Source organism: Trachypithecus francoisi, unplaced genomic scaffold (genome assembly GCF_009764315.1).
Source record: "Trachypithecus francoisi isolate TF-2019V2 unplaced genomic scaffold, Tfra_2.0 Contig01461, whole genome shotgun sequence".
NCBI classification, from domain to species: domain Eukaryota; kingdom Metazoa; phylum Chordata; class Mammalia; order Primates; family Cercopithecidae; genus Trachypithecus; species Trachypithecus francoisi.
In genome coordinates, this window is record NW_022681433.1 from 12,096,447 (window position 1) to 12,109,416 (window position 12,970).

At 39.4% G+C, this 12,970-nt stretch overlaps 1 protein-coding gene across 3 annotated transcripts in view; it reads right to left on the reverse strand.

The window, feature by feature from the left end:
• Window positions 1-12,970, reverse strand: part of B3GLCT (beta 3-glucosyltransferase) — a 122,169-nt gene that overhangs the window by 60,125 nt on the left and 49,074 nt on the right. For all 3 annotated transcript variants that reach the window (XR_004443044.1, XM_033235881.1, XM_033235896.1), the window contains exon 6: window positions 12,119-12,230. Coding sequence is in view for 2 of the 3 variants with exons in the window: in XM_033235881.1 (XP_033091772.1) it covers window positions 12,119-12,230 (112 nt within the window). In the remaining variant the exon portion in view is untranslated. The remainder of the gene's footprint in view (window positions 1-12,118; window positions 12,231-12,970) is intronic.

The window sequence follows — 12,970 nt, forward strand, 5'->3', positions numbered from 1 at the left end:
ACTAGGAGCTGCCCTGAAAAGAGAGGGAAATCTCTTAGGATGTAACAAACTGAGATGCAATATCAAGGAGCTGGATCTACGCAAAAATCTGTTAGTCATATAATGATGACTAGCATTTTGTTCATCCTCAGTAGCGAACTGAGATGAAACAATATCAAAGAGCCAGCTCTATGCAAAAATCTGAGGAAGAGCCGTCAAAGGACTTAATGCAAAATCCCTGAGGTGGGAAAAAGTTTGATACAGTCAATGAAAAAAGAAATCCTATGTGGCTGGAGCTACTGGATGTGGGAGTGAGGTACAAAAGAGACAGGCAAAAGGCTGACCAGGGTGAGTTTTATGTGCCAGAGGAAAGGAGTACAGACTTTATTGAAGTGTAATGAAAGACTTCCACTTCTGACCACAATAGAATAATCTGGATCACATCTACTCTAACAAGTATAAAAGCTGGAGAAATTACATAAAGCAAATGATTGAAGCCATTAGAAAACAACAAAGGCAGACAGGACATAAAGGACAAAGGACTAAGAACCCAGAATTAGAAAGGCCATCCATGGGAGCCCCATATTGGCCTCCTCCTTTCCTCAAGGAATTTGCTGATTCCTGGAGCTGCAAATAGCACACAGCCAAAAGCAGCAGCTGGGGGCTTTTGCAGCCTCGCTGGACTAAAAGGTACAGTCTGGAGCTGGAGACCTTGAAAGAGAAGAGATGTAAGGGGGTCCCAAGATGCTGCATGCAAGTTTCCGTCAATGACCTAAGCTGCACAAAAACCAAGGAAAAAAAATGAACCAAGCAGAAAGCAGCAGTGGAGAGGCTAAAAAGCTGAGCCAAGCCTTTAGCAGTACTGTAGTGCTGGGAAACCAAGGCTGGAGTTCAGATTGCCAGGACAAAAGGGCTCTGGAGTATGGGCAGTCTGTAAATAGACCTACCCAAACAACATCCACAACCCAGAAGATTAAATCCTTCTACAGGGAGTCCTATCATCCATAACCTTCTTAATTTTTCACATAAAACATCTGAGATTTAGTTAGAACTTACCCAGCAGAGCAAGAAACAAGACCAGACCAGAAACAAGAAAAGTGAAAAACAGAAAGAGATGCACAGATAAAACAGATGTTGCAGTTATCAAATAAGACTTTTAAAAAGATATGGTTCATGTGTCCTTTAAGGATAAAAAGATTTTAAAAATTGCACCAAAGAACTAGAATTTATAAACAAGAGCCAAATGAAAAATCTAAAACTTAACGCAAGAACTGAAGTTAGTAACTCAAAAAAATATTAAACACAATAGCAGAGAAGATTAACAGTCTGGAAAGCAAGTCCAGTAAAAAATATCCAGACTGATACAAGAAAAAAAAAAAGGGAAGAAAAGAGCTACAGCAATATGAGACACAAGGAAAAGAGCTAAAATGCATGACATTAGAAACTAAGGAGAGACAGCGTGGAACTGAAGGAATAGTTAAAGACTACAGGCTTAGAATTTTCCAAAACTAACTAAAATCATCACGTTGTACACTCAAGAAGCTCTGTAAACTCCAGTGAGAACAAATACAAAGAAAATCACACATACACACATAACAGTAACACTGTTGAAAACTAAAGATAGAGAATATCCTAAAAGCAGCTGGTGGCACGGGAAGTCATGGAGGGGAGAGGGTATACATTTTTTTTTTTTTTCAAATAAACAGAACAAGATATACAGCTGAGTTTTCAACAGGAATGATAAGAGGGGAAAGACAATGGTAGAGCATTTGTACAGTAATGGAAGAAAATTGCTCCCAACCCAGAATGCTATACCCAGCAAAAATATCTTAGGTGGAATGGGAAACCACTGAAACAGGAGGCTCTAATAATGGTCAAGGCAAGAGATGACGATAGCCTGAAACAGCGTAGTAGTATTAAATATGGACAGAAGATGGACAGGAGATGTATTTTGGAAGTAGAACCAGCTGGTCATGCCAACATGAAGTTGAAGAAAAAAAGATGAACCAATCTCAAGTCTTAGGTTTTTAATATGAGCAACTGGATAGACAGTGACAGTGATGTACTTCTGGATGAGGAAGACTGAAGATGGAAGAGGTTTAGAAAGGCATTGAGAGTTCAGCTTTGAATATGTCGAGTTTTTGGTTCCTATTAGATAAGCAGAGGTATGAAGCAGGCAGCTTGACATAAGAAAGTACATAGCTGACTCCCTCAATTACTTCACTCTGTTCAAATATGATCTGATGAGTGAGGTATTCCTTGAACACCCTATAGAGATAGGTAAGCCCATTCCCAATACATCCCTTACTCCCTTATTCTGCTTTATTCTTCTCCATGGCACTTGTTACCATCTGACACATCATATATTTATCTGCATTTTTCTCTATTGCTTATCTGCCCTGAAACAAGAACACACCTCCTTGTGGGCAGGGATGTTGTCCATTTTGTTCACTGCTGTATCTCCAGTTCACCTAACATGTAACAGATGTGCAGTAACTTTTTGTCAAATGAACATAGCAAGTCTAGGAGAGATTTAAAAAGCAACTCTGCTCTATTGAAGAAACTAGAGCATACAATATGAATCAAGTACCCTAAGTTCTAAAAGTTGTGTATATTTTCTCTCTTACCCAACCAAGACCACCTCACTCTCTTATTATTTATCAGTATATAAAATCAAGAAGACACCATGCATGAGTACTCTTAGGTATTTCTTAAGAGCCTTATTCTGCTTGTGGTTGTATTGCAAATACCTCCCAGAGTCCTAGTTTTCCTCAATTTAGCAACAGATCATAACTGCACATATGTGACAGCTGCTAATTTTTAAATCTAACATTAAAACTGCATTTAGATTCACAGATCCATATGATGACTTTCTTCTTGATACTTTGCCTATGGGTATAGTAAATCACTACTGGGTAAGAAGAATACCCTGTAACAACCAAGACAAACCACTTCAGCTTGAGATTAAAAATTCAGCACCTTTAAAAAAAATCTACAATAAAGCTCTTTATCAAGTGACTAAACCTTAATCAATATGAAAATCACTGTATTTTACATACCATGCCAATATGGCTTGTATAAAGAAAATAAACATCTCAGTATATTTTGAAAACTGTCTTACAAATCTTTCACTATTAAAACCTTTCACAATTAAAACCTTTGGTTTCAAACATCTTATGGAAAACATGTTGCTATGTTTTATCTCCTAATTGCAGTGTTCAGCTATTATATAGTATATGATTGTTTTTCAGTATTTTTGTGTGGGTTATACTGTAAACTACCTTTAAAAAATTATTATAGAATCTACACATAGAGCCACTCCCCTAATCTTTCTTAATGACTTTCTGAAAGATTTCATTAAAAGGACAATTATAATCAAGAAAAACCTTAAAAGAATAACTCACTGTTCCACCAGTATCTTAGAATTACTGGTTTTTATCTTTTTTTTTAAAATTATACTTTAAGTTCTGGGGTACATGTACAGAACGTACAGTTTTGTTACATAGGTATACGTGTGCCATGGTGGTTTGCTGCACCCATCAACCCATCATCTACACTAGGTATTTCTCCAAATGCTATCCCTCCCCAAGCCACCCACCGCCCATAAGGCCCCAGTGTGTGACGGTCCCCTCCCTGTACCCATGTGTTCTCAATATTGATTACCTCCCACTTATGAGTGAGAACATGCAGTGTTTGGTTTTCTGTTCTTGTGTTAGTTTGCTGAGAATGACGTTCCAGCTTCATCCATGGCACTGCAAAGGACATGAACTCATCCTTTTTGATGGCTGCGTAGTATTCCATGGTGTATATGTCCCACATTTTCTTTATCCAGTCTATCATTGATGAGCATTTGGGTTGGTTCCAAGTCTTTGCTATTGTGAACAGTGTTGCAACAAACATACGTGTGCATGTATCTTTATAGTAGAATGATTTATAATCCTTTGGGTATATATACACTCATGGGATTGCTGGGTCAAATGGCATTTCTGGTTGTAGGTCCTCGAGGAATTGCCACACTGTCTTTCACAATGGTTGAACTAATTTACACTCCCATTAACAGTGTAAAAGCGTTCCTACTTCTCCACATCCTCTCCAGCATCTGTTGTTTCCTGACTTTTTAATGATTGCCATTCTAACTGGAGTGACATGGTACCTCACTGTAATTTTGATTTGCATTTCTCTAATAACCAGTGATGAAGAGCTTTTTTTCATGTTTGTTGGCTGCATAAATGTCTTCTTTTGAGAAGTGTCTGTTCATATACTTTCCCCACTTTTTGATGGCGTTTTTCTGGTAAATTTGTTTAAGTTCTTTGTAGATTCTGGATATTAGCCCTTTGTCAGGTGGATAGATTACAAACATTTTCTCCCATTCTGTAGGTTGTCTGTTCACTCTGATGACAGTTTCCTTTGCTGTGCAGAAGCTCTTTAATCAGATGCTATTTGTCAATTTTGGCTTTTGTTGCCATTGTTTTTGGTGTTTTAGTCATGAAGTCTTTGCCCATGCCTATGTCCTGAATGGTATTGCCTAGGTTTTCTTCTAGGGTTTTTATGGTTTTAGGTCTTATGTTTATGTCTTTAATCCATCTTAATTTTTTTATAAGATCTAAGAAATGGATCTAGTTTTAGCTTTCTGCATATGCCTAGCCAGTTTTCAAAACACCATGATTTATTAAATAGGGAATCCTTTCCCCATTGCTTGTTTTTGCCAGGTTTGTCAAAGATCGGATGGTTGTAGATGTGGGGTGTTATTTCTGAGGCCTCTGTTCTGTTCCATTAGCCTATATATCTGTTTTGGTACCAGTACCACGCTGTTTTGTTACTGTAGCCTTGTAGTATCGTTTGAAGTAAGGTAGCGTGATGCCTCCAGCTTTATTCTTTTGGCCCAGGATTGTCTTGGCTATGTGGGCTCTCTTTTTGTTCCGTATGAAATTTAAAGTAGTTTTTTCCAATTCTGTAAAGTAGTTTTTTCCAATTCAATGGTAGCTTGATGAGGATAGCATGGAATCTATAAATTACTTTGGTCAGTATGGTCATATTTACAATACTGATTCTTCCTATCCATGAGCATGGAATATTTTTCTATTTGTTTGTGTCCTCTCTTATTTCCTTAAGCAGTGGTTTGTAGTTCTCCTTGAAGAGGCCCTTCACATCCCTTGTAAGTTGTATTCCTGTGTATTTTATTTTCTTTGTAGCAATTGTGAATGGGAGTTCATTCATGATTTGGCTCTCTGTTATTGGTGTATAGGAATGCTTGGGATTTTTGCACATCGATTTTGTATCCTGAGACTTTGCTTAAGTTGCTTATCAGCTTAAGGAGATTTTGAGACGATGGGGTTTTCTTTTTGAGATGGCGTTTTTGCACTGTCACCAGCACGGGAGTGCAGTGGCGCCATCTCAGCTCACTGCAACCTCCCTCCCGGCTTCAAGCGATTCTCCTGCCTCAGCCTCCCAAGTAGCTGGGATTACAGGCGCTCACCACCATGGCCAGCTATTTTTTGTATTTTTAGTAGAGATGGGATTTCACTATGTTGGTCAGGCTGGTCTCAAAACTCCTCACCTTGTGATCCGCCTGCCTTGGCCTCCCAAAGTGCTGGGATTACAGGTGTGAACCCCCGCGCCTGGCCACGATGGGATTTTCTAAATATACAATCATGTCATCTGCAAACAGATACAATTTGACTTCCTCTTTTCCTAATTGACTACCCTTTCTTTCTTTCTCTTGCCTGATCGCCCTCACCAGAACTTCCAATACCATGTTGAATAAGAGTGGTGAGGAAGGGCATCCTTGTCTTGGGCAGTTTTCAAAGGGAACGCTTCCAGTTTTTGCCCATTCAGTATGATGTTGGCTGTGGGTTTGTCATAAACAGCTCTTATTATTCTGAGATATGTTTCATCAATGCCTAGTTTATTGAGAGTTTTTAGCAATGAAGGGCTGTTGAATTTTGTCAAAGGTCTTTTCTGCATCTACTGAGATAATCATGTGGTTCTGTGTATGTGATGGATTACATTTATTGATTTGCATTTGTTGAACCAGCCTTGCATCCCAGGGATGAAGCTGACTTGATCGTGGTAGGTAAGCTTTAAGATGTACTGCTGGATTCGGTTTGCCAGCATTGAGGATCTTCCCATTGATGTTCATCAGGGATACTGGCCTGAAATTTTCTTTTTTTGTTGTTGTATCTCTACCAGGTTTTGGTATCAGGATGATGCCGGCCTCATGAAACGAGTCACAGAGGATTCCCCCGTTTTCTATTGTTTGGAATAGTTTCAGAAGGAATGGTACCAGCTCCTCTTTGTAACTGGTAGAATTTGGCTGTCAATCTGTCCGGTCCTGGACTTTTTTTGTTTGGTAGGCTATTAATTACTGTCTCAATTACAGGACTTGTTATTGGTCTGTTCAGGGATTCGACCTCTTCTTGTATTGTTGTGGGAGGCTGTATGTGTCCAGAAACTTATCCTTTTTTTTTTTTTTTTTTTTTAGATTTTCTAGTTTATTTGCATAGAGTTGTTTATAGTATTCTCTGACAGTAGTTTGTATTTCTGTGGGATTGGTGGTGATATCCCCTTTATCATTTTTTATTGCATCTATTTGATTCTTCCCTCTTTTCTTCTTTATTAGTCTGGCTAGTAGTCTATTTTGTTAATCTTTTCAAAAAACTAGCTCCTGGATTCACTGATTTTTTTTTTTGAAGTGTTTTTTTATGTCTCTATCTCCTTCAGTTCTGCTCTGATCTTAGTTACTTCTTGTCTTCTGTTAGCTTTTGAATTTGTTTGCTCTTGCTTCTCTAGTTCTTTTCATTGAGATGTTAAGAGTGTCGATTTTAGATCTTTCCTGCTTTCTCTTGTGGGCATTTAGTGCTATATATTTCCCTCTACACACTTCTTTAAATGTGTCCCAGAGACTCTTATACATTGTGTGTTTGTTCTCATTGGTTTCAAAGAACATCTTTATTTCTGCTTTCATTTCGTTATTTACCCAGTAGTCATTCAGGAGCAGGTTGCTCAGTTTCCACGTAGTTATGTGGTTTTGAGTGAGTTTCTTTAGTCCTGAGTTCTAATTTGATTGCACTGTGGTCTGAGAGACTGCTCATTATGATTTCCGTTCTTTTGCATTTGCTGAGGAGTGTTTTACTTCCAATTATGTGGTCAATTTTAGAATAAGTGTGATGTGGTGCTGCAAAGAATGTATATTCTGTTGATTTGGGGTGGAGAGTTCTGTAGATGTCTATTAGGTCCGCTTGGTCCAGAGCTGAGTTCAGGTCCTGGATATCCTTGTCAATTTTCTGTCTTGTTGATCTGTCTAATATTGACAGTGGGATGTTAAAGTCTCCCAGTAGTATTGTGTGGGAGTCTAAGTCTCTGTGTAGGTCTCTAAGAACTTTCTTTATGAATCTGGGTGCTTCTGTATTGGGTGCATATATTTAGGACAGTTAGCTCTTCTTGTTGTGTTGATCCCTTTACCATTATGTAATGTCCTTGTCTCTTTTGATCTTTGTTGGTTTAAAGTCTGTTTTATCAGAGACTAGGATTGCAACCCCTGCTGTTTTTTTGGTCTTCCATTTGCTTGGTAAATCTTCCTCCATCCCTTTATTTTGAACCTATGTGTGTCTTTGCACATGAGATGGGTATCCCAAATACAGCACACCAATGCGTCTTGACTCTTTATCCAATTTGTCACTCTGTGTCTTTTAATTGGGACATTTAGCCCATTTACATTTAAGGTTAATATTGTTATCTGTAAATCTGATCCTGCCATTTTGATGCTAGCTGGTTATTTTGCCCCTTAGTTGATGCAGTTTCTTCACAGCGTCAATGGTCTTTACAATTTGGTATGTTTTTGCAGTGGGTGGTACCGGTTGTTCCTTTCCAATGCTTATTGCTTCCTGTAGGAGCTCTTGTAAGGCAGGCCTGGTGCTGACAAAATCTCTCAGCATTTCTTTTGTCAGTCAAGGATTTGTATTTCTCCTTTGCTTATGAAGCTTAGTTTGGCTGGATATGAAAATTCTGTGTTGAAAATTCTTTTCTTTAAGAATGTTGAATATTGGCCCCCACTCTCTTCTGGCTTGTAGGGCTTCCGCCGAGAAATCCGCTGTTAGTCTGATGGGCTTCCCTTTGTGGGTAACCCGACTTTCCCTCTGGCTGCCCTTAACATTTTTTCCTTCATTTTAACTTTGGTGAATCTGATGATTTTGTGTCTTAGGGTCGTTCTTCTTGAGGAGTATCTTTGTGGTATTCTCTGTATTTCTGAATTTTAATGTTGGCCTGCCTTGCTAGATGGGGGAATTGCCCCAGATAATATCCTGAAGGGTGTTTTCCAACTTGGTTCCGTTCTCCCCATCACTTTCAGGTACAACAATCAAACACAGATTTGGTCTTTTCACATAGTCTCATATTTCTTGGAGGCTTTATTCATTTCTTTTCAGTCTTTTTTCTCTAATCTTGTCTTCTTGCTTTATTTCATTGAGTTGATCTTCAATCTCTGATATCCTTTCTTCCACTTGATCGATTCGGCTATTGGTACTTGTGTATGCTTCACTAAGTCCTTGTGCTGTGTATTTCAGCTCCATCAGGTCATTTATGTTCTTCTCTAAACTGGTTATTCTAGTTAGCAATTCATCCAACCTTTTTTCAAGGTTCTTAGCTTCCTTGCATTGGGTTAGAACATGCTCCTTTAGCTTGGAGAAGTTTATTACCCACCTTCGGAAGCCTACTTCTGTCAATCTGTCAAACTCATTCTCCATCCAGTTTTGTTCCCCTGAGGAATTGTGATCCTTTGAAGGAGAAGAGGTCTTCTGGTTTTTGGGATTTTCAGACATTTTGCACTGGTTACTCCCCATCTTCATGGATTTATCTACCTTTGGTCTTTGAAGTTGGTGGCCTTCGGAGGGGGTCTCTGAGTGGACGTCCTTTTTGTTGATACTGATACTATTCCTTTCTGTTTATTAGTTTTCCTTCTAACAGTCTGGTCCCCCTGCTGCAGATCTGCTGGAGTTTGCTGGAGATCCGCTCCAGACTGTTTGCCTGGGTATCACCGGTGGAGGCTGCAGAACCACAAACGTTGCTGCCTGTTCCTTCCTGTGGAAGCTTCATCCCAGAGGGGCACCTGCCAGATGCCAGCCAGAGCTCTCCTGTATGAGTTGTCTGTCGGCCCCTACTGGGAGGTGTCCCCCAGTCAGGCTACACGGGGGTCAGGGACCCACTTCAGGAGAGAGGCTATCCCTTATCAGAGCTCAAACACTGTGCTGGGAGATCCGCTGCTCTCTTCAGAGCTGCCAGGTAAGGATACTTAAGTCTGCTGAAGCTGCGCCCACAACCGCTCCTTCCCCCACGCGCTCTGTCCCAGGGAGGTGGAGGTTTTATCTCTAAGTCCCTGACTGGGGCTGCTGCCTTTTTTTCAGAGATGCCCTGCCCAGAGAGGAGGAATCTAGAGAGGCAGTCTGGCTGCAGAGGCCGTGCTGGGCTGCAGTGGGCTCTACCCAGTTTGAACTTCCTGGTGGCTTTGTTTACACTATGAGGGCAAAACTGCTTGAGTACTCAAGCCTCAGCAATGGTGGATGTCCCTCTGAATTACTTTTTACAAGTGTTTTATCTCTATTATCTCTATTAAAAATAAATTTAGGCCAGGTGTGGTGGCTCCATGCCTGTAATTCCAGCACTTTGGGAGGCCGAGGCAGGCAGATCACTTGAGACCAGGAGTTTAAGACCAGACTGGCCAACAGGGCAAAACCCCATCTTTACTAAAAATACAATAATTACTCAGGTGTGCTGGTGCATGACTGTAATCCCAGCTACTTGGGAGGCTGAGGCACAAGAAGTGATTAAACCTGGGAGGTGGAGGTTGCAGTGAGCCGAGATTGCACCACTGCACTCCGGCCTGGGTGACAATACGAGACTCTGTCTCAAAAAATAAAATAAAATAAAATAAATGTAAAGTCAACACACCTCACCAAATACACATATATTAACAGCATACTGTGGTTACAAAGGAAAGATTTCAAACAACATACAAAATTTAGAGAAATCACTGAGGAAGGCAATTTAACAAAGATTACTTTAATAAAAGTTAAAGTTTTACATTTAAAATATTTTATGACCGTATACATTTGCATTAGTAATAATGACTGAAAGATGAAGGAAATAAATCAGAATCAAACAAAATACCTTATACCCTCACAAATTATATAATTATTTTAATGTACTCAAAGCTTATTTGTGTAAATATCAAAGCCAGGTTTGCTTTATACTTTTTTCCTTTCAAATGGTAGGGGGACAAAAATCACACTAGTTTGAGCTAACTTCAACATTATATAATCTTTATCATTTCTTACTGCTAGTTTCAAAAGAAAGAAAGCATTCTGGATTTTTTTCTTTTTTCACATGGCAGAGTTCTGAAAAGAGGACGAAAACATCTCCTTTTACCTCTGTTCTGTCCTTGTTTTTCATGAACTTGCTTTGAACTTTTAAATTTATCATCCCAATTTTCATTAAAAAGCAAAGTGAGTCACCATCTCCCGTACAGAATTAGAGCTATGGATAATGGAAAAATAATCTCCAGGTGAAATGAACACTAGAAGGAGGTGAAAACTCCTACATCCTAAAAAAGATTTGGGAGTTTTTCCCAAGCCAAAAGGAAATATAAAAGCCTAACAAATGGTTTACATAAAACATGGCAGAAAGTACACAGATGCTGGTTAGTATCATCTGAAAAGACTGGATGACACAGGTTCATAATTCTTCTCTTTGAAGGAATTTTTTTTTAACCCAACGACCTTCTCATCCAATTATATCTAAAGCTTCCCAGAAATCAAAAGCATGAAGAAAAATCGTAATGGATCTTTCCAGCATTTAAAGATCATCAAAAGCAGTGGTTTCTATTATAGTAAAGACTTTCCAGCATTGGAGAAATTAATCTAATGATCACTGTTGCCCAGTGTTTGACATCCACATCAACAAACCGAGCAGCACCCAGAAGCTTGCCTTTTATCCCCCATGAGCTCATTACATCTGATTCATCTCAGGAGTGAGCATCCAAAGGCGGGTGGGACAGGTTTCCACTGGGACAAGAAAGGGCCCATGTCTGCTTATCTCAAGTTTAAAGAATTCCAAAAAGTGATCAGGTTGTAACCTGGGCTTCTTTTCTCTGAAAGAGAACTGAATGAGCTCAATTTACTCTTGACACATTTCCAAGGCAGCTCTCTAAACCTAATGAGCCTTAGAACGTAGCCCAGCAGCAAAACTGATTATTACAGGGTTATAAAGTCATTCACAAATATTCACTGACCACCTTCTAAGTGTTAAACACTCTGCTCAGGGCTAGGGATTTCCAGGCAAACAAGATCCAGTTGCTCTATTAAATCTGCACGAAATAAAAATAAGATTTGAAAACGTAAAAGTTTTGTGGACTTCACTGTGGTGGACGTCACTGAGTTCCTCCAGTTCAAGATACATCCCCCCCCACCCCCATTCTTTCCCAAATAGTGTTCCCTGCCTGGTAGACCCTCTTTTTCTCTTGCTAACTCCTACCCATCCACAGAACTCAGACTAAACGTCACTTCCTGTCCTGACCCTCCCAGGTTAGATTCCATGCCCCTGTTATATGCTTCTAACAGCACCCTAGTCTTCCTTATTAGAGATGTTTTGCTTCTAACCATAACTGCTTCTCTAATGGTCTGTTCTCCCTGCTATTCTGTGCCACCCACATGGTCAGAATCACTGTCTGTTTTGTTCTAGCCTCTGCCATCCACAGTACTCAGTATACAGTTGGCACTCAAAAACAATTTTCTATCTAAAATAATATATGGTCACTGTCTAATAAGAAGAAATAGCCAATTTAAGTTTATTGCTAAGATAAGCAGTTTCTGAACTTCCAGTGATAGGTTTCAATTCTCTGAAATTGCTAACACATGTGTTAACAGATTCTTTTCATTTAAAATGGCTCATCATAAGCTCTGTCCCTCTATAAGCTACAAACTTCAAAGAGCATTATTTAACATATCTTCCAGATATTCATCAATGTTCCATTCTGTTTAATTTTAAACTAAGTGGTTTTTTATTAGATTCAAAAGCTTCTTAATCAAAATTAAATCTCCTTTGAAACATTGTCCCCCAAAATAAAAACTCGTATTGAAGTTATATTCACCTTAGAGGGGTCATATCTTCTGATGGTTTCCAAGAGTTTTGGAATCTGTATTCTTGTCTCTTCTTCACAGAAGAAAATCCAAGATGAATTTCTGCTGTATGTTACAGAAAAGCTGACCAAAAGGAACAAGTTTCAGTAATCACTTCTGTAAAATGAGTTAATAATAAGGTTTAAAACGGATCAGTAGGAAATGAATGAAGGGTACACAGAATGGCATATCTAGTTTTTTTTCTCTATATTTTTCTTCAGCTTATAGAAAAGCCAGATGCTAATGGTTTAAAAAACAGCTGGAGTTCTTAAAGCGAATTCTCTCCATAACAACACTAGTTCAGGGGATACTTTTCAAATATCAACTTGAAGCATTTTCTCTTTTAAGAAAAAGCATATGTAAGGCAGGGCGCGGTGGCTCACGCCTGTAATCCCAGCACTTCGGGAGGCCAAGGCGGACAGATCACAAAGTCAAGAGATCAAGGGCATCCTGGCCAACATGGCAAAAGTCGTCTCTACTAAAAATACAAAAATTAACTGGACATGGTGGCGGGCACCTGTAGTCCCAGCTACTCGGGAGGCTGAGGCAGGAGAATCGCTTGAACCCACGAGGCGGAGCTTGCAGTAAGCCGAGATCACGCCACTGTACTCCAGCCTGGCGATGAAGCGAGGCTCCGTCTTTAAAAAAAAAAGGCTACTCATGATTAAGAACCAATCATCAAGAAATCTGGTTAAGGTAATAATCATAAAAAGTAAAACTCAAATTCATTTCACTTACTGACTGAGGAAAACCATATCCTCTTAATAAAAAGACTAGGGGCATAAAAGTGTTCGGGTAGGAATGTGAGTCATCTACACGTGAGT